Here is a 21,969-nt window from a genome sequence, read left to right on the forward strand (position 1 = left end):
TGTATAGGCCTTGCACAATATACCAACTCTTGCTATAAAACCAATGTCTTCCACTGTGGGTTTTATATTAACCCATTAAATGAAGACACAAGTAACTATATAAATTAATTGATTTAATTAATTATCGGTAAATAAGTAATGTCATCTGCGGTCAAAGGTCATCCAAATAAATAAATAAATAAATAAATAAATAAATAAATAAATAAATGGTCATCAAAACTAATTAATTTATGTCATCCGAGGTCAAAGGTCATCAAACAGAGGTCAAAGGTCATGTGGGCTCCGGCTATGTTGCTGTTATGCATACGGGCATATCGAGCTTAATAATCATTTACGCATACGGGTATTAACTCTAGTATTATATAATAATAATAATATTGGATGGCTTTATTTTGGGTTGTATGAGAATATACTGCACTTGCCATAAATGATATTCAACTCGCCGTCCCGGCTTGTTGAATATCATTCATGGCGCGTGCATTATATTATAATACAACCCTCAATGCCATCCAATATTTAGAGAATAAAGGTATTGTTTTTAGCCCTGAGTGCATCTATCGTCTCATATAACACGGCGACATCATTATTTTAAGTAAAACAACGAGGCAAAGCCGAGTTGTTTTACGCCAAAAAATAATGATGTCGCCTGTTAAATGAGACGATAGATGCACGACAGCGAAAAACAATACCTTTATTCTCATTCTTAAACACTTCAATTCAAATAAAATATCATACAAATTTTAATCAAATTAAATCTACATTTTGCAAGGAATTACCTAGGGCTTAAAATCGATCAGTCTCGTTGTTGCTGTGCGCCTCCGATTGTCCAAATAGCAAGTACGCTTATCGCGTTGACGCACACGCGCTGACCCGTGTGATATGGTGTCATATCATACGGGTAAAGCTGGGTAAGAACCAATAAGATTGGAGGAACGTTCTCAAGTGTTTAAGAATATATAAATAACCCACAGTTTTCATATGTGTAATTTGTTGCATTTCTTCAACACCTAATATCTTTACATTTTTGTTCCGCTGCAGGTGTCAAGACATGACCGAGACAAACCACGCAAGAAAGTCACAATTGTTGGTAAGAAAAGTTTAAAACTGATCATATCAATATTGCTATGCTACATCTTAACTTGTACGATATAAGCATATATCGGCTTATTCACCAGCGATGAAGCTTACGAGGCCATCATTTTGCATCATCTTTATTCAGCATGTTTACAGTCCTCCAGTCACATACTGCGTGTTTCTACTGGGGAACGGTTGGCGTGTAATGCGGTTTAGTTTAGAGTGGAAACAGATCAGTTCAGAGTGATGCGGGGTGGACACCCGGCTACTGTGATTCACCTCGTGAGGTAGAGACCATGCGGTGTGACACTCGGTATTTCTGCCAGTAGAAACACAACGGTTAACGGTTGCTGGCTATTGAACTTCTTTTATGTATATTTTATGTATCACATCGTGACCTTAAAAGCAGCTTGGGGGTCTTGAAAACATTTTCAGTACTTCCGGTACACACCACAACCCTTATTTTAAGCATCAGTAGAAACGTGCTGGTTATTGCCTGAATCAAATTGTGGGTTACCAGGTAATACCGGGTAAAAATACAGAGTGCTCAGTGTAAACACGCAGATAGTCACATGACAGCAGGCGGGCAGGTCATATCCGTAATCCCGGTTACTTTGCTGCTCAATACAGATTCTGAACTTTTAAGTTCAATATCAGTCTACATACTGCTAACTTTTACAAGGTTATGGTCAGGTTCTGTTGATAAAAGCAGCCTACTCTAGTTGCTTGTCCTCACAGTATGAGCAAAGATGCTCAATTATGTACACTTTGCTTATAGGAATGAATTAAGGTGGTATTACACCCCTTGATAAATTTGTGACTATTTTTGCATTTTTCTCAACAAAAAAAATAATAACACACTGGTAACAAAAGTTATGTATATTATATGGGCAAGGAATCCAGTTACTACACTGGAATTTCAGGACAAGCAGTACGTTATTTGTGATAAGAGGTGCCGCTAGAATGTACCTCATTTCTTAACATATATAATGAACCACTTGTCTTGAATCACTGACATTTCAGTGAAGTAATCGGATTCCTTGCCCCTATAATATACATAACTTTTGTTACCAGTGTGTAGTTATTTTTTGAGAAAATGCATAATTAGTCACAACATTTATCAGGGGGTATAGTACTACCTTAAATAAGTCTTAAATTGTACATTGTGTATGTTATTGTTATTCCAGATGTACCAACACCTAGGGACAAGTACCAACATTCCCAGTCCAGCCACCCACCTCATCGTCAGCCATCGACAGCATTGACAATGAACAACTATCAACCTCAACCGCATTTTAACCACCCCCATATACAGTACAACGATCCACAACTCCAAAGAATAGAGAACAGGATATCGTCCTCAAGAAGCGGAGGAGTTAGACCTCCACTGTATGAAGAAACGTTGCTGAGGACTCAGTTGAGAGAGCAGGAACGCAGAGCTGCTCTGCTGAGAACTCTGAGTAGACCTACTGATTATCAAAGGCCGTCTAGTTTCTCTTCCCCACCACGTGGAGAACAGGCGCAATCATCCCACAAGTCACCATCTAGTCATGCCATACTAGATAATGGTCCGACTAATTTATCAATAGACAATAGCACTGAGATTCGAGTGCTTAATGACATTCCCCTGCCACAGTCACAAGACTCGTATCCAACGTCATCTACACATAGGCACAGTACAAAGCACAGGACTCAAAACAATTATGTGTCGGCATACGAAAGGATGTACGGAAGCCAGCCTGGCGATAAACTGCACGATAGTCAGCACAGCAGTCAAGAATCCATTACGCATAAAAGAACTAATGAGTCCAAGCACATGGAAAGATTACGAGAGAAGATTGAGCACCAGAAATCCTCTCTCGTTAACGATCCAACGCCAAGAACGTGGCACAGGGATGATGACCCGGTTGTGGTCAATGGTCTGCAAAGACCAGCGGAATTTGAGACAGCTCCAAATAAGGCACCAGTACGAAAGGTGGCATCGGCACCACCGGCACCAGCTTACAAAGGATTCAACGAAATAGAAACTAGGTTTAGAATGCCCGATGGCAGCATCGTTAGCGAAGATCGGGCCGGGAAAAAGACAACTCGTAAACGAGCATCCAAGAGTACTCGAGACAGATTACATAGTGACGGCACTGGTGATAGAGCATTGCAACCAAGTAGAAGTCAGCCTCAGCAAAGAGCTGATACAAGAACATCTCGATCTCATGTAAAAGGAAATACCAAACCAGTCAGAAAAGTCCAAAAGATTTCCGAAACTAAGAAACTGAAGAAGCCGATAAGGACGGGAATCATTTCAACCACGTCGTGGAGGGACGGCCAGAAGGCTGTGTTGAAAGTACTAGGCCCGGCACCAAAAGTGCAGAAACCAACGCCTCATTCTCCACCTACAAGAGACACAGAAACGTCAGAATCAGTTGGACATCCAGCAAGTAAAGATCAACAACCAAAATCGGATGAAGAGGAGGAAGAGTTATCCGAGCATACCATAGAATCGGAGAAAGAAGACGGGGATGATGAGAGGGAAAGAAATGAAAGTCCCGTTCCAAATGTTGATAAGCTTCCATCTGAGGCAAAGGACATTCTTGAAGATCTTCACTTGGAAGAATCTGACAACGAAAGTGAACAAGACATACCGAAGATAACATCAAAAAGGAGCAGCAGCGCCCCAGAACTGGTAAAGTATCTCGAAAGACAAAGGTTAATCGCACACGAAAGGAACTGGAAGCAACGTTACCGGCGCAACGGGTACGACATTACAATGCCAACGATGTGCAAAAGTACATGGCCAAACAGCGAGCGGAGCGCAAGAAGAAGATGCAGGATGAGAAACGACAACGACAAGAGGCTGAAGAGCGTAAGAAGGAGCAGCTGGAAGAACTGTTCAAGAAACAAAAGGAAAGTGCAAAGATTAGCCAGCGAGTGGTAAAGGATGATACACAAAGATTGGGTGAGACGTTCTCTAAAGAACCAGCGGGTGCCCCTACGGATACTCGTGTAACAAGACAGCGTCCTGCTCACACAAACTTTAAACGGGTAAGTGCATAGCATTTTTTGAAAGTTTTTTACATTTTTTTTTAACAGGTGAACTGTGTTGTTGGCTTCATAAAGACACATTGTAAGTTAGAAGTTCTGGAATTGAGAGACTTGTTAACATGATTACTTGTTGCAAGTCATGATACATGGAGTAATTCTGTCACACCTGGTATTTATCAATTTGAAACAATCTTCCTTTTAGTGTGTATGAAAGCATAGGTCGATTTGGTTTCTTAAGCTGACTCGATCGCTTCTGCAGAAAAACAATTCTCACGCATGCTCAGTGTTTACTTACATTTCCAGAGCTTTGAGCCGATCAGTTGATTCAAATTGCTGAGGCAAAAACGATGTCGCTTTTGCGTGTTGAAGAAATCTCAACATCCCAGCTATATCGCTTGACATGTGACACTGTCGTGAATGCATCAACCAATCATTTCCAATCAACTGGATCTAATTTTGCTAATTGATTTCTCTTTCTCGATTATTAACTTTTGGTATTGAATTAATTAATTTTGTGACATTAAGAACATTTTAATTCTTGTCTGCAATCGCTTTCGCCATGATAAGTATATAAATGTGAAAGCAACGAGCGATGCATCTCAAAATTCGGCGATTAAAAATCGCTTTCCAGAAGTGGTGCATCGCAATAGCTCAGTGATCGAGTTATATAAATTCCACTTTATTTCATAACTGAATCTGTAAAAATCTAAACACTACAGTACAGGCCTGTAACCTGAGTATGCAATATGTCTACATGTAGAACTTGTATAAGATATTTCGATACACAGTATAATAATCAACAGTGGCAGCATGTGGGTGAGGAGGGTCCAATCTGAATCCCCACCCCTCCTTTCAAAATAAAACATTAGATTTCTTCATTTTGATCCAAAAAGCCAAATTTTAGGATTTTACCCCAATTGCCCTCCCCTGGAATAATATTTGTCATGCCACCAATAATAATTGACAAAATATCAGTTTATTTCATTACTTTCATTCTTCACCATACAGCTTGATGTCACCAGTTCTGACAAGGAAAACAAAGGCGTATGGAGCACTTCAAGCAGCAGTGACAGCAGTCTTCGTTCCAGTCCACAGACCGAAGGCTCGCATGATATGCCCTTACATTTGCCCATTCATGGAGGAGAGTCTAGTCAAGATCCAATTGAAGTGGTGGTAACAAGGATAACAACAGATGGTGGAAAAGCAAACGGGGATCACCGAAACGTCCCTGCTACAATAATGGAAGAAGATGTTGTAGAAGCGATGGATACCACACCAGCTGTTGCAGATACCCGTACACCAGAGAGGCCTCAGGCGCCACCAACAACAGGTAATTTTGTGTTAAATCAGAGATTGCATGCTTAAACCCAATAACCCATAGTTGTCAATTTTCTTTTTGTGTCCATAACTTCTCTCCAGAATAGTACTTGATGTAAACTTGTTAATTTGACCAATATTTGAATGAGAAAATGCTAACATAGTTGTCATTGCTGTGTATTGTATGGATCATTATATGGACAAAGCAAACATCTTTTAATAGACATTTGCACATTGCCTTGCAAGATCAAAAGTTTTTCAGAATGATTTCCCAAATTACTAATTAATGTATAGTACAAATTGGGAATAATGTTGTTGTTGTTATTGTTGTTGTTGTTGTTTTGTTGTTGTTGTTGTTGTTGTTTTGTTGTTGTTGTTATTGTTGTTGTTCTACTTCCAAAAGGACACACAATGAAAGTTGCAACCAAATTGTTTTGTTTTTCATAGTTCAACATGCCTGGACTCTACCACACCCAGTAGCTACCAGCAGCAGTAAACCGAAGACTAAAGCAGAAAGACTCCAAGCATTGAAGGCCACAGCCAGTGCTCTGCAGGGGAAGATTGAAAGCGAAGTCCGCAAATTAACTACCGACTCCCCTAAACCGAAAAGTCCCGAAAGACCTACTGCGGACTCATTGCACCAGGATGACAGATGGGCCTATCCAGCACCCATTGATGTGGCGATGAATGGGGCGTCCTCTGTTGATAAGGCGAGCAAGCATGTGAGATTTCCGTCTGATGAGAGGGAAGAGGAACTTCCTAGTACTAGGTATGAGCGACTCGTCGGTAGTGACAGGGATTATCGCATCTTCACTGGATCTTTGCCAGGTAAGGGAAATTGCTCAATTTTGTTAGAAAAATGTTGAGTTGAATGACCTATCTTTTAGTATTGGTGAAGAAGGGGACTTCTCTTTAAATCATTCATAACATGCTATTGTCAATTTGGCTTCCTGGAGAGAGTAGCTTCTATGTGTGATACATGTACATGCATGATCAAAGGTGGTGTGTGATACATGCATGATCATCTGTAGGGCGCACTCACTTCATGTTGCATCACACGTAACATATGCACCTCCTTTGATAGAATATGTGCTACACACAGACGCCTCTTGAGGAAGCCAAATTAACTATAGAAAAAAATGTGTTGCAGGTGGAATTAACACCTGGAATTAATATCTCTTTCACTCATGATTAGGAAAAACATATAGAAAAGGATAATAGAAAAGGCAACCCCTCTACCATCCTGTATAAATGGAATTGTCAGTTGTGGAGGATCAATTTAGACATATCCTTGTTGCCAGTATGTGTCACATTGAAACAAATGAAATAATTCTGGATTTCTTCGCACATGTTATTGATTGCATATTACACCAAGTGCGCCTTCTCAAATACATCTTACGATGCATATATGCAATTGTGTCGTTACTTGGACATAATCAGTGCATTGCACCATGAGACATTTCAAATTAAACCTAATCAGCAAGTGTTGCATGCAAGCAGGTGATGTGTTGGGAAAAATTTGAACAGAGATGGCTGAAACCTGCATCCTCAGCTTTTTATTTCTGTGGACAAAATAGATATCAAATTAATATCAACAATGATGATCCTTATCTTCAATTTGGTTATTCTTCGTTTTATTCAGAAATTGAATTGATTTTAATGACTTTTTTAGGTGTAGGAAGTTTGTCAGAGCTGGCCAGTGTATCGGGTGCTCGCAATCAAGAATCAGATGCAGCTACCAAGATTCAGGCTGCGTATAGAGGACACACTGTCAGGCAGAGACTGGACTGGAGACTACCATCTGGTGCCACCCTCAAAGATAAGATCCAAGGCAGAGTACCACAGGTGAGGACTTGACTTCAGCAAAGTCTGAGATTTTTTTTTAAAATAGATTTTGAAACTTGTCATAAAAGCATTTGATGATAGCTCCATATTATTAGTAATTCTGTTGAGGAATAAAACTTTTTCTGTTGAGTCATCTGACCAAGACAGACATTCCAGGATTTAAGAGCATAATGTAAAAGTGGATATTTTTAGCGCTACTTTTATTTTCAAGCTGCTAAACTGCAAAAGTAACAACACATGATTATATTTCTTTTATTTATAGGTCTATGGGAAGAAATTTAGAATTGCAAATTTATAAACAGGGGAAACAGTTTGAAAATTGGTAAAGTGTGAAAAATGTATCATGCGAAAATTACAATTTTAACATTAGCTGAAACAGAAAGTGAAATTATGAATAAAATACTGGACTGACTTTTGGAATGTTGCTGAAACACATCATTTACTCTTGTATACTTTCTTTTACAGATCCATGTTTCTGCCGTTAATGAGGGATTGGATTCTCCACAGACTAGTCTATACAGCAGTGGGGGTGAGGCTGGTGATTCTGAGGGGGAGACCTTGAGTGAAGGACCGATCAGTGAGGAAGGCAGCAATATGGAAAACTACATACCCAAGGTATGTTTTCTCCAACCAGCATTTCAAGGGAATGTATTAGTATATGTATAGGCTAGACCAAAGACATATAATGACTTGCCTGATTGGAACACATCAACACGATGCTGCTCCATTTTTAGTGAAGCATTTGTTGAATTTTTTGTATTTTGGAATATTGGGTTAAACTGCTTTACTAAACAAAAATGTACATCTTATAGTAAATAGCTGTAAATCTTTGACGAGAGCGTACTCCTGCGATGTTAACAAGGTACAAATGATGTGTGTGGTGGTGGTGGAATTAACATTGTATGTGATGCGTAGAGGTGCCTTGTTAAAATTGCAGAAGTACACTCTCATCAAAGGTTTACAGCAACATACTTGTGCTCATATGAAGACAAATAAATGAACAAACATGTGAATCGTATATGATGGGGGTAGAGGGTGGGTAGGGGCGAGTTTGAGAAGTATTATTTTTAATTATTAACTACTTTTAAGCATAGCACCATAATTTTCACCTAACTAGGTACAATTTTCCCAGACTAATTATTAAAACATTTTGCAATAAAATGATTTCTTATAATTTCAACTTGATAATATGCTAATGTCCTCAAGTTTACCAAGGGTGATAAATATTGACCTTTCTCTTCACATGACCTCTTTTTTTATCATATCTAGTTCAAGCACACAATCCCATTGAAGATCAGTCTCCGTCAGCGACCCCAAGGTTCGGTTACCTCCATAGAGGGACTCAACAATGCCAGAAATAACAAGGCTGCTAGTATATTGGGAGCAAGAAACCCACCATCATGGGATAGGTCATTAAATGATGGGCTGAGCGTGATCAACATCTACACCAAGAAATACCAGGAGGCTAATAAGGGACAGCGAGGTGAGTGATAAGTGATGTGGCATGTCTCCTCCCATTCAATACTTGTCCCCATTACTGGATCAGTTCCCAAGGGCCTGTCCCCGTCCATATAAGATTTTGTCCCTGTAAACTGCGATATAAACTTTGATGCAGTTTAATTAATTTTAATCCCTAAAAACACTGCAAATGATTTCATTTTGTCATATGGGCTAGTTTTAGCAACCACTATTAATATTATGTGAGTTCCCCCCCCCCCATCTGAATTTGTCACAACGGGGCACAAAAACCCCTGAATTCTTAGCCCCATGGAAAATTGAGAGATAAAACCTGTTGTGAGGCACCACCCAAATAAATTACCCTGGTGCTGATGATTTAGTCAAGGTGTTGTCAGTTTTACATTGTATGGTAATCTGTGGCAATTTGGTCCACTTTCATGTGACAAATCCTGAGGAATTTTTTTTGATGATGAGTGATGGTTGAAACAGATAATAACAGTATTGAAACAATTTGTCCATTTTGCAGTATACCATGGAAAACTTCCAGCGACTGCATCTGGACCCGGTGCCAGAGGTAAAAGCCCCACTGGGTACTCTTATGACGAAGACTTTGGACAGAAGGCGTCTAGCACCACTAGTCAGTACCAGTCATCGAGCGCCACCGAAGGCAGCAGTCCGGTGAGGGAATTGTTGGCTAGGGATAGCCGATCTCTTGGAGGGCCTACAGAGAGCATATCGTATGAAAATGATTTTACAGGGAGTGCAAGGAGTGCCTCTATGAAATCTGATGTAAAGGTGTGTTTTTATAACTGTAATAACAATAACTTTTAGATGTTGTTTTTAGATTATTCTTTAGAGATGATACCATTAGTTTATGAAGTACTTGGAGATTTAAATTGATTGCATCAGGTTCATGTTGTTGTTTAATTCAATTCAAAGCAGTTTATTCACATATGCTTTTCCATCTTACATAGCAACAACAGTAATTGGATATGAATAATAAATAATACAGTATAATAAATTAAAACACAATACACTTTGTAAGATTGCATTCTAAGCAAGTACAACTTACAATTAGGTAGTGCAATTTTGGCCATAAACTGATGTCTACCAAATCCTTTTGATACAGCCTGTTGTTTCTCTTTACTAGTGGTTGTGAACCTAGGCTTTGATGTCATTGTTAAGTATTTTTGTCCAACTTGTTCTTATTCCATTTGCAATTCTTGTTTTACAGGCCAATGTACCCTCCAGTCACCACAGCAAACTCTCAAGCAGACATGGAAGGAGGTCACCTCTAGGAGGCGCTAGTGATAATGGGCAGGTTAAATCGGACGCAGACAAGACACTCAACTCATTTAAATCGGATGAATTTGAAAGGTATGACATTTTTATACTACAATCTACGAAAAAAGTCCTTGGAACGCTTGGTACACTCTGTCGAAATCCCGTGCAGATTTTTATATGATCATGGAAATGACGTATATTTTGCCTGGAAACAAGCATGACATCTACAACAATGATTTACCCTTCCCTCTCCCCATCAATCAATGTTGGAACACATTGGGAAACCGCTGAAGACATTGGTATTTCCCAACATTGAACGGGGGAGAGGGGGAGAGAGTTTTCCGTTATTCACACGCACGCGTTGCAAGACATATTTCGTTGATTGTCTCTACCGAATGCAAAATATTTCATATAAATTTCGTTTTTGTGTCATAACTCAAAAACGGAATGTCGTATGAGCTTCATATTGCACACGATTTGAGAGTGGATATTGGGCTTTGGAATCATAACAAAATTGTTGAATAAGAAATTGGTTTATTTAGGGAGTGGTCACTGAAACCATCCCCTATGCTAAACTACACACGTTTCGTAATTATGGCTCTAAACTGCTCTAAAATGTCATTTTTGTCCCATTTTTTAAAAACAAAATGTTGTATGAGCTTCGTATTGCACACGATTTGGAAGTATATAATATTCATTCGAATCATAATAAAATTGTTGATAAAGAAGTTGGAATATTTAGGGAATGGTCACTGAAAACACCTCCTTTGCTAAATTACACACATTTCGTAATTATGACTCTACTGTATGATACTGAGTCAAATCTCGTTTTTGTCTCCTAATTCAAAAATACTACAAATATAATTTTAAAGAAATATTACAATGTTTGCAGCATGTTTTCTAAAATGTTTTTGAATTTTATTAAAACGTTCTGTACCCTTTATAATATAACCTAACATGTAAATGTTTTCTGTAAAACTTTGCTGAGTATAGGCCTATCCGAACGAATCAGAAAGATTATGATGTAACAATTTGAAACAACTCATTTCTGAATATTATTTATAATAAAATACGCTTTTGCGGTGAGAAAAAAAAAAACAACAATTAAATACACTTAAAGAAAAATCGGCGACCACAGGGACTCGAACCATTCACATCAATCAATAGTCAAAAGATTATCAGTCGAAGGTCTAAGCCGTTATGCCACGCTGTCATTTCATAATCAAGTAACCAGTTTTGGTCTTTTATAGTAGTCAAGTATCGGGAAAGTGTAAACCTGTATAGTGGAAATGGCAAAGTGCATCAGTTTACCATAATGACAAAATGGTCCAAAATCGACATTTTATGGTTTTTAGGCCGCGTCTCATGAAGCGTGACGTTAGTTTACATTGGCTATACCAATTGAGAATGTTTGAATACAAAAGGAATGACAAATTGATCGCATTTATGACATTTGTTAACAGTTTGCCATTTTGAATAGAAATAAATATCTATACGTATATATTAATATCAATGCAGGGTAAACTGCTCAGTATGCACGTTATTCAATGTAGCAGTTTACCATTACAGATTACCATTATGGGTTTACACTTTACACCCTTTGACTATTCGTGTTTTAATTAAGTGAATCATTGCTAAATTATGCATTCATTATTTTCTATGCTTCTTTTTTCTTTCTTTGTATAAAAAATAACTAAAGAAAGAAAGAAAGAAAGAAAGAAAGAAAGAAAGAAAGAAAGAAAGAAAGAAAGAAAGAAAGAAAGAAAGAAAGAAAGAAAGAAAGAAAGAAAGAAAGAAAGAAAGAAAGAAAGAAAGAAAGAAAGAAAGAAAAAAGGAAAAAGGAAAAAAAGAAAGAAAGAAGGAAAGAAAAATGAATGAATGAATGAATGAATGAATGAACGAAAGACATTTGAAATAAATAAAAACATGAACGTGGAAAAGGATTGAAGTGACCGCTTATAGGTTCAAATTGCAAGCAGCTTAATCACGAAGCTCACGTGGCTAAGTGGTTAAGGCATAGGTCTTGTAAACATGAGGTCCTGGGTTCGATTCCCAGGCGGTATTACTTTTTCTGTTTCATTTATTATTTGCGACGGTGAACCCGGTGAAAATATTTGTTTATCATAAATACATGAAGTATACATTTTGATTTATTTTTCACATTTTTGATTTATTTTTCTGTCTTTCTTTCTTCCTTTCTTTCTCTATGTTTGATTAATTAATTTAATTCTTTCTTTCTTTCCTTCCCAAAAGCCTCCAAATGAAATACTTTCCGATTTAAATGTGATCTTATAATAGTCCTACAAACCTCCTCCACCCTACCCCACATACATCCCACGCCCAACACCTCGCACGCACACACACCCACATTATACACACACCCCATACACAAAAATGTGAAGCACAAATCTGCTGAAGATAGTTGTTACATCATGTCAAAAACAAGTTAATGCTATCTACTGAAGATAGTCGTAGTTTATTATTTACTTCCTTACAATCTTAACGTACATGCGGTTTTAGTATCTAATTAAAACTCATTTTTCTGTTTTCTAACGCTCGTTCACCTATCTGACAAGTGCTATGAAGGTGAACTTTAAATATTAATTTTAAAAATAAATTAAACAACTCGGAATCATGCAGCTTAGAGCCGTGATACGATTTCACGGTTTTGAGATATAGCATAAAAAATTCATTAAATGCGTGTATGTTAGGGTATGGGGTGTTTCAGTGTCCACTCCCTGAACCAACCAATTTCTTTATCAACAATTGTATTATGATTCCTAAGTACATGGTCTGCTTCCAAATCCTGTGCAATATGAAGCTCATACAACATTCTGTTTTTTGAGTTATAGGACAAAGACGACATTTTAGAGCATTTTCAAGCTATAATTGCGAAATGTGTGTATTTTAGCATAGGGGGTGATTAAAGTGACCACTTCCTAAATAAACCAATTTCTTTATCAACAATTTTGTTATGATTCCAAAGCATATAATCCACTCTCAAATGCGTGTGTAATGTGAAGCTCATACGACATTCCGTTTTTGAGTTATGAGACAAAAACAAAATTTAGATGAAATATTTTGCATTCGGCAGAGACAATCTACGAAGAAAGTCCTTGGAACGCTTGGTACACTCTGTCGAAATCCCGTGCAGATTTTTATATGATCATGGAAATGACGTATATTTTGCCTGGAAACAAGCATGACATCTACAACAATGATTTACCTTCCCTCTCCCCATCAATCAATGTTGGAACACATTGGGAAACCGCTGAAGACATTGGCATTTCTCAACATTGAACGGGGAGAGGGGGTGAGAGTTTTCCGTTATTCACACGCAAGCGTTGCAAGACATATTTCGTTGATTGTCTCTACCGAATGCAAAATATTTCATATAAATTTCGTTTTTGTGTCATAACTCAAAAACGGAATGTCGTATGAGCTTCATATTGCACACGATTTGAGAGTGGATATTGGGCTTTGGAATCATAACAAAATTGTTGAATAAGAAATTGGTTTATTTAGGAGTGGTCACTGAAACCATCCCTATGCTAAACTACACACGCTTTAAGTAATTATGGCTCTAAACTGCTCTAAAATGTCATTTTTGTCCCATAACTTAAAAACAAAATGTTGTATGAGCTTCAGATAATACGATTTGGAAGTATATAATATTCATTCTAATCATAATAAAATTGTTGATAAAGAAGTTGGAATATTTAGGAATGGTCACTGAAAACACCTCCTTTGCTAAATTACACACATTTAAGTAATTATGACTCTACTGTATGATACTGAGTCAAATCTCGTTTTGTCTCCTAATTCAAAAATACTACAAATATAATTTTTAAAGAAATATTACAATGTTTGCAGCATGTTTTCTAAAATGTTTTTGAATTTTATTAAAACGTTCTGTACCCTTTATAATATAACCTAACATGTAAATGTTTTCTGTAAAACTTTGCTGAGTATAGGCCTATCCGAGCGAATCAGAAAGATTATGATGTAACAATTTGAAACAACTCATTTCTGAATATTATTTATAATAAAATACGCTTTTTTTTTTTTAAAAAAAAAGAAAAAAACAATTAAATACACTTAAAGAAAAAATCGACCACCACGCTGACTCGAACCATTCACATCAATCCATAATCAAAAGATTATCAGTCGAAGGTCTAAGCCGTTATGCCACGCTGTCATTTCGCAATCGAAGTAACCAGTTTTGGTCTTTTATAGTAGTCAAGTATGGGAAAGTGTAAACCTGTATAGTGGAAATGGCAAAGTGCATCAGTTTACCATAATGACAAAATGGTCCAAAATCGACATTTTATGGTTTTTAGGCCGCATCTCATGAAGCGTGACGTTCGTTTACATTGGCTATACCAATTGAGAATGTTTGAATACAAAAGGAATGACAAATTGATCGCATTTATGACATTTGTTAACAGTTTGCCATTTTGAATAGAAATAAATATCTATACGTATATATTAATATCAATGCAGGGTAAACTGCTCAGTATGCACGTTATTCAATGTAGCAGTTTACCATTACAGATTACCATTATGGGTTTACACTTTACACCCTTTGACTATTAGGTGTTTTAATTAAATGTGAATCATTGCTAAATTATGCATTCATTATTTTCTATGCTTCTTTTTTTTTTTTTTTTATTAAAAATAACTAAAGAAAGAAAGAAAGAAAGAAAGAAAGAAAGAAAGAAAGAAAGAAAGAAAGAAAGAAAGAAAGAAAGAAAGAAAGAAAGAAAGAAAGAAAGAAAGAAAGAAAGGAAAGGAAGGAAGGAAGGAAGGAAGGAAGGAAGGAAGGAAGGAAAGAAAGAAGGAAAAAAAGAAAGAAAGAAGGAAAGAAAATGAATGAATGAATGAATGAATGAATGAATGAATGAATGAATGAATGAACGAAAGACATTTGAAATAAATAAAAACATGAGCGTGGAAAAGGTTTGAAGTGATCGCTTATAGGTTCAAATTGCAAGCAGCTTAATCACGAAGCTCACGTGGCTAAGTGGTTAAGGCATAGGTCTTGTAAACATGAGGTCCTGGGTTGATTCCCAGGCGGTATTACTTTTTCTGTTTCATTTATTATTTGCGACGGTGAACCCGGTGAAAATATTTGTTTATCATAAATACATGAAGTATACATTTTTGATTTATTTTTTCACATTTTTGATTTATTTTTTCTGTCTTTCTTTCTTCCTTTCTTTCTCTATGTTTGATTAATTAATTTAATTCTTTCTTTCTTTCCTTCCCAAAAGCCTCCAAATGAAATACTTTCCGATTTAAATGTGATCTTCTAATAGTCCTACAAACCTCCTCCACCCTACCCCACATACATCCCACGCCCAACACCTCGCACTTTTTTTACACCCACATTATACACACACCCATACACAAAAAATGTGAAGCACAAATCTGCTGAAGATAGTTGTTACATCATGTCAAAAACAAGTTAATGCTATCTACTGAAGATAGTCGTAGTTTATTATTTACTTCCTTACAATCTTAACGTACATGCGGTTTTAGTATCTAATTAAAACTCATTTTTCTGTTTTCTAACGCTTCGTTCACCTATCTGACAAGTGCTATGAAGGTGAACTTTAAATATTAATTTTAAAAATAAATTAAACAACTTCGGAATCATGCAGCTTAGAGCCGTGATACGATTTCACGGTTTTGAGATATAGCATAAAAAATTCATTAAATGCGTGTATGTTAGGGTATGGGGTGTTTCAGTGTCCACTCCCTGAACCAACCAATTTCTTTATCAACAATTGTATTATGATTCCTAAGTACATGGTCTGCTTCCAAATCCTGTGCAATATGAAGCTCATACAACATTCTGTTTTTGAGTTATAGGACAAAGACGACATTTTAGAGCACTTTCAAGCTATAATTGCGAAATGTGTGTATTTTAGCATAGGGGGTGATTAAAGTGACCACTTCCTAAATAAACCAATTTCTTTATCAACAATTTTGTTATGATTCCAAAGCATATAATCCACTCTCATATCGTGTGTAATGTGAAGCTCATACGACATTTCGTTTTTGAGTTATGAGACAAAAACAAAATTTAGATGAAATATTTTGCATTCGCAGAGACAATCTCTGAAAAAAGTCCTTGGAGCGCTTGGTACACTCTGTCGAAATCCCGTGCAGATTTTATATGATCATGGAAATGACGTATATTTTGCCTGGAAACAAGCATGACATCTACAACAATGATTTACCCTTCCCTCTCCCCATCAATCAATGTTGGAACACATTGGGAAACCGCTGAAGACATTGGCATTTCTCAACATTGAACGGGGAGAGGGGGTGAGAGTTTTCCGTTATTCACACGCAAGCGTTGCAAGACATATTTCGTTGATTGTAGTTAAAAGTAATCTTGTAAGTAGAAATCAGGATTGATGTTGGTAAATGAAATTTCATGTATGACCGTCTGCTATTGCTAGCAAGGTTGTAGCTAGTCCAAGTTCAGTGCCGGCTAATTTGCTATCCAATTTTTGAACTAGAGCGATGGCTCTGGGCACAATCTTTAAAGTGAATGCGTGTAATAGTGAAATAGGCTACATGGGAATCACCCCTAAAAAATGTTGGGTTTGTTTGCTTATGAAGAAAAATCATTTGTTAAAAAAGAAAAAATTATTGTGCCGGCCGGCCAGTGTCAGTGCTGCTGGCGCCAGCCAGCGTAGATACAACCCTGATTGTAAGTAAAAAAACACCGAAATCCATAATATATGATACTAATCATGTTATGATGATATAAATTTGGATGAAATCGCATCTAGATTGTTTGCATTGATGTTTGAATTAGACACGTTGCATTGATTTACTAAACACTTTGAAGATGATGTTTAAAATCAATCAAGTTTGGAAATCGAGAGCATTGGTAATTGCGGGGAAAAAAATTGAAATAACCTCAATATTGGCGATTATGTTGCCTTCAATGACTATATACATTAAGCATGATATTCTTTCCATTGTAGTAGCTCAAGTGATGAGGAACCAGCACCACGCAAGAGACCCCTCGCACGCCGAGTCCCCGACTCACGCAAAGCAAGGACTTCCAGCAAATCCCCACTCAGCACCAGCCACCGCAGCTCACCGAGTTCCAAATCCTCCAGCCAGTCCCCAACGAGTGATGCCCGAAAGTCTCCACCCAGGGAACGTCTGTCACCATCTCTTGCAGCAAGCAGCTCTAGGAGATCACCGCACAGCAGGAGCAAGTCTCCACGAAGCCAGTCGACTTCGTATTCGCCTCCTGCAGCTAAGTCTCCAGTGACAAAGGAGATGTTGAGTCATTTTAGGCCGATTCCATCCAGTTCTGACGAGGGTGGATTGAGGGAACGCCAACAGGAAGGAATGGGCGTTGAGAGACCTCAACCGAGGCCTGCTACAACTCAGTCGGTAAATAGAGGTTTTAGATTAATGTTACTTGTGCAACTTTAATAATTTAATCTGAAAAAATAAAAACAGTAACATTAAAAGGAGCATTAAGAAGTTTGCATGCAAACAATAATTACTCTTGTTGTCCCCCATCTCTACACAAAATAAACAAAGAATAACTTCATTATGTTCAAATAACAAGAACAAGAAGTTGGTGCCAGCCAATCAGCACGTACTTGAGCACTTGCCACTGGGCTATAAATGCCAGGGAGAAGTACTTCAATGGCTGTAAGAAAAAACAGAACAACCAACTTATTTGGGTCAAATTGGCATACTTTTACAGTTCCTTGAATTAGTGGGGTAGTTAGTACAGAACTGCCCATGTTGAAGTCAAAGAACATGTTTTGGAGTCATAGGGTTTACTTAGAAGCTGTTTGAAACTAGAAATTAAATTTTTTTTAAACTGCCTATAATTGTAAAAATCACAAACATTAAAAATCACAAATATTCATACTGCTTATTCAGTATTTTTCACAGCACAATATTGATTGACCCTTTAAAAACAAATCATCTTTACAACAATTCTGATACAACGTTTTATGTGCAAGCCGTCTTTTTACTTCTCACACAAATTTATCTTGCGTGGTTTTCTACAAGAATTATAATTTGTTTCTGCATGTTAAGTTTTATCCTCATTATAGGTGTTAATTTGATAAATAATCAACATCACAATTTTTCTTCTTCTCAAGGTTCCACCCGTTTCCAATATTGGACGCAATGTGCCCCAAACCCAAACCTATTATTCCCCGGGAGCATTGGAGCTGAAGATGGCAGCTGAGCTGAACCTGCTGGAATCTTTGGAGGTATCCGTGAGGCAGCTGACAGACTTGGAGAGGACCAGGGCCGTCTCGTTAGCGCAACAGGAAAGCGTGTCACTGGCACGCATCCTGCAGTCACGGCAGAAAGACCACGAGAGGGAACTGCAGCTGCTGTCATTCAAGGTTAGTGACGAGTTCTCCATATTTATTTAGCATAAAATCAGATTGAAACTAAGTAACAATATAACAATGGTTAAAAAACAAAAATCGTAAAAGGCTTTGTGCTCCAGGAGCACTCAAACTATAGTGCTCCAGGATCACTCTAACTTAAATATTCTGTGCACACTGTGCTCCTGGAGCACCATAACTTAAGCGCTCCAGGGGCACTCTGTGTTGATGAGTTATGTACTGTATCATTTGGAGATAATGTATATTAATAGTAGATGATGTGAACCCTATCAATAAAAGTTGACTTCCCTCCCCTTAAAAAAAGCCACCAATTTACAATACATATCTCTTATTTCATATTTATCAACTTTCTCACCAGGCTCGGCAAGAGGTGGAAGATGCCAACAAGCAACTCCAGGAGGTCAAGCAGCGTGCGCTGTGACGGCCAAGCGAGGCAGAGAGGCGCTGGTGGAGAGTGCGCCAAGAGTCAGCCAATTCCAACACGGAGACAGCACGGCGGTTACTGGAGTCTCAGGCCGAGGCTGCCAGGGTGACGGCTGAGGCTGCTAGACAGTTAGCCGAGGTAAGATATCACTAGGAGCCAAAATGATCTCATCTTCTATGCAAAGTTCAATAATGTCCATGTATTAGTAATAGCTCAAAAGTTGACCTCAAGTTATGGAATATGAGTTTTGTGCCCAATAAACTCAAAGGTCATTCTATGCATGTAGAAGTTTATTGGCATTAAAGAACTGTACTGAGAGATGATCATGTTTGAGATCATAGTGCGTAGACCCTTTTCCCAGACATCACCGATCAATCGATATTGGGTCCAGCATTCCAGTCATCTGCAATCAAACATAAAATACCACACTGGAGCATGTGATCAATGCCGCATGATGCACTACGCCTAGTTGCAGGATGGTGTTAGCAGGTTTGGAGTGCACTGTCTCGCCTGCTTGTCTGATTTCTGAGACTTGACAGGTGTCATTTGGTGGTGTTTACAATGTACTAAATGTTGCGTAAAATGAAGATGGTTTCTAAGCCTCACAGATTTCCAGTCCAGAAATTCAAAACGTTTCACTAGTTTTGTGACTATTAATCCCTTCTAATTAAATTTAATCCTTTTATTTCCTTATTAGGCCCGAATAGCAGCTGGTCAACAACCAGCACCGATCCCAATCTTTGACGCCGGCAAGATGGCTACAGATACGGCTTCAGCAGCTGCATCTGCAGCAGTTGCAGCAGCAATGGAACAGCAAAGACAGCATCAACTGGAGATGTTACAGGAGATGAGGAATGCAGCATTGCTGCAGCCTATAGGAGCATCTACCAGGTGAGTCAAATACCCCAAGACTTCTCTCTAGTCCAAAGGATTGCTAGTCCAAAGGTTCTCTAGTCCAAAGGGTCGCTAGTCAGAAGGTTCTTTAGTCCGAAGGGTCACTAGTCCGAAAACCAAATTAAGTTCACTAATCCAAAGGTTCTCTAGTCCGAATATAGAATAAGGGCTAGGGTTAGGGTTAGCGAGCCTTATTCTATATTCAGACTAGAGAACCTTATTTATTATTCAGAATAGCAAACCCTCGGACTAGAGAACCTGATATTCGAACTAGCAAACCTTTTTCAGAATACAGTCTATGTGTTCGGACTAGCGAATCTTCGGACTAAGGAGCCTTTGGACTAGGGAACCTTCGGACTAGAGAGTTGTCACCACATACCCCACCCCCCACAGACTGCTCTAATATGGCAAAACAGCATAACATAAAAAATTGAGGTTATGAGTTTAATGCATTTCTGGGTATATCGGGAGTACTCTTTTCATTGCCGACAGTCTCTGCTAACGAATTCACACCGCTTCAAAGGTAGATTGACGTATCTTGGGCTAATTTTGCAATTTTTACCAATTTAATGTGGCAAAACAACTTCTCATTTATTTCATTCCTAACTTGAATGAGAAAATTTAAGATGGTGGTTACTTTTAACTTCATATCAACAACTTATATTTAAATATTTAAATCTGTCACATAGTCAAATTTTAACTGTGTTTTTCTTGAAGCATCAAATCTTGAGATTCATTGTTTTGCCATATCAAGGCCGCAGAGGCTGGAAAGGTTATGGAATTTTAGAAATTGGCAAAAATCATGGAAGAGTCATGGAATTGAGATTTTGGTCATATAAATTTCAGAGAAGTGTCTAAAGTCATTGAAAAGTTCCCAAAATAAAATGGACAATTTGTACAATTCTTTTTCAAGCAAAAAGTGAAAATACAAAGTTTGTATGAAATGAGTGTAAAAGAGAGAGACAATCTAACTTCTATGCACCTTTTTTTTTCATTCCAGAAACTTTGGTGTTGGTGACTTACCAATCACAGGCAGCCGTTCTGTTAGCAGTCACGGCGATTACTCATCGAGCTTCTCATCTCCAAGCAAGACCACATCAAGAGTCCCATCATACACTGAAGATTTTACAGACAGCGCAACTCAGCCGAGGACCCGGTCCCCAAAATCGGCTTCCTCCAGTAGCTTGTCTTCAAAGAGCGTTGCAACCGCCATCGATGAATCTCAAGAATCGATTCCATCGAAACAACTTCCTGCATCCAACTCCATCAAAACAGCCAGTGATTTATCAGTCAGTTCAGCACATAGTGTGAAGTCAGATGCGTCTGTTCCCACACAGTCTGGAGTCTCCGAAGTCAGAGATGCGCCACCTAAGAGTTCGCATTCCTCCATACAAACAGAGTCAGGAGCCGATCCCCTGACCTCTACTGGAAGTGCAAGCGTCGCCGAGGACATTCCAGATGAGAGCATTAAGTCTGTAGACTATTCAATTTCTTTTGATGGCACCGAGAGTGACGTCAGTAAAATCAGCGATGTCTCATCGGAAAAATCTTCCGACGTCAGTAGCGTCATAACAAGAAGCAAAAGCAAAGATGTTGAAAAGAAACAAAGTGAACTTTCAGAAGAAAGACCCGGTAAAGATGACTCTTTTTCTAAACTCTCGGAGGAAATGCTGAGGCAGCAGCTGCGAGATGAGGAAGTGAGGCGCAACAGCAGGCTGCGTTGTTCAGATTACGAGAGAAGGCGTTGACAGAGAAGACAAGAGCTCAACTGCAATTGTTGGAACATGAGAAGCGTCGACTGAAAGAGAAAGGTGACGAGGAAGGGCTGCAATCAATTAAGAGACAACAGAAGTTGCTCTTGACGAAACTACAGCAAGAACAGGTGAGGCCTTTGTCTTTAGCTCTGTTGTTCTTTCCATTAACTTTAGTTTGTTTGTTCTTTCATTCTTAGTTAATGATTAGCACATAAAAGCAATTATCAACATATGACAAATTTATATATAAATATATGGGCACATTATCACTATTAAATACTGTCTTCCAAAATATCAGCTTTGATCTCAAAATGTCTGTTCAGTTTTGTTTTTGCCTTTTGCAAAATTTCCATTTTGAATGGATAAATACATCACTTATACACACTCATAGATGGACAGAAAATAGCTAAATTGAACTTTGAAAGCTTGAAATGGTGCACCATGGAGACTATGAATTCATCCAGGCACT

The 21,969-nt window shown here is 38.1% G+C and overlaps 1 protein-coding gene across 1 annotated transcript in view; it reads left to right on the forward strand.

Moving 5' to 3' along the window:
• LOC140137547 (centrosome-associated protein 350-like) overlaps positions 1 to 21,969 on the forward strand; it is a 44,151-nt gene that overhangs the window by 11,817 nt on the left and 10,365 nt on the right. The window contains 16 exon segments of the mRNA XM_072159258.1: positions 1,037 to 1,087; positions 2,262 to 3,704; positions 3,707 to 4,113; positions 5,122 to 5,443; positions 5,878 to 6,258; positions 7,103 to 7,275; positions 7,741 to 7,890; positions 8,545 to 8,758; positions 9,260 to 9,528; positions 9,968 to 10,110; positions 17,022 to 17,442; positions 18,171 to 18,422; positions 18,787 to 18,990; positions 19,550 to 19,743; positions 20,747 to 21,447; positions 21,450 to 21,628. Coding sequence (XP_072015359.1) covers positions 1,037 to 1,087; positions 2,262 to 3,704; positions 3,707 to 4,113; positions 5,122 to 5,443; positions 5,878 to 6,258; positions 7,103 to 7,275; positions 7,741 to 7,890; positions 8,545 to 8,758; positions 9,260 to 9,528; positions 9,968 to 10,110; positions 17,022 to 17,442; positions 18,171 to 18,422; positions 18,787 to 18,990; positions 19,550 to 19,743; positions 20,747 to 21,447; positions 21,450 to 21,628 — 5,504 coding nt within the window.

This window comes from Amphiura filiformis, chromosome 17, assembly GCF_039555335.1.
Source record: "Amphiura filiformis chromosome 17, Afil_fr2py, whole genome shotgun sequence".
Lineage (NCBI taxonomy): Eukaryota > Metazoa > Echinodermata > Ophiuroidea > Amphilepidida > Amphiuridae > Amphiura > Amphiura filiformis.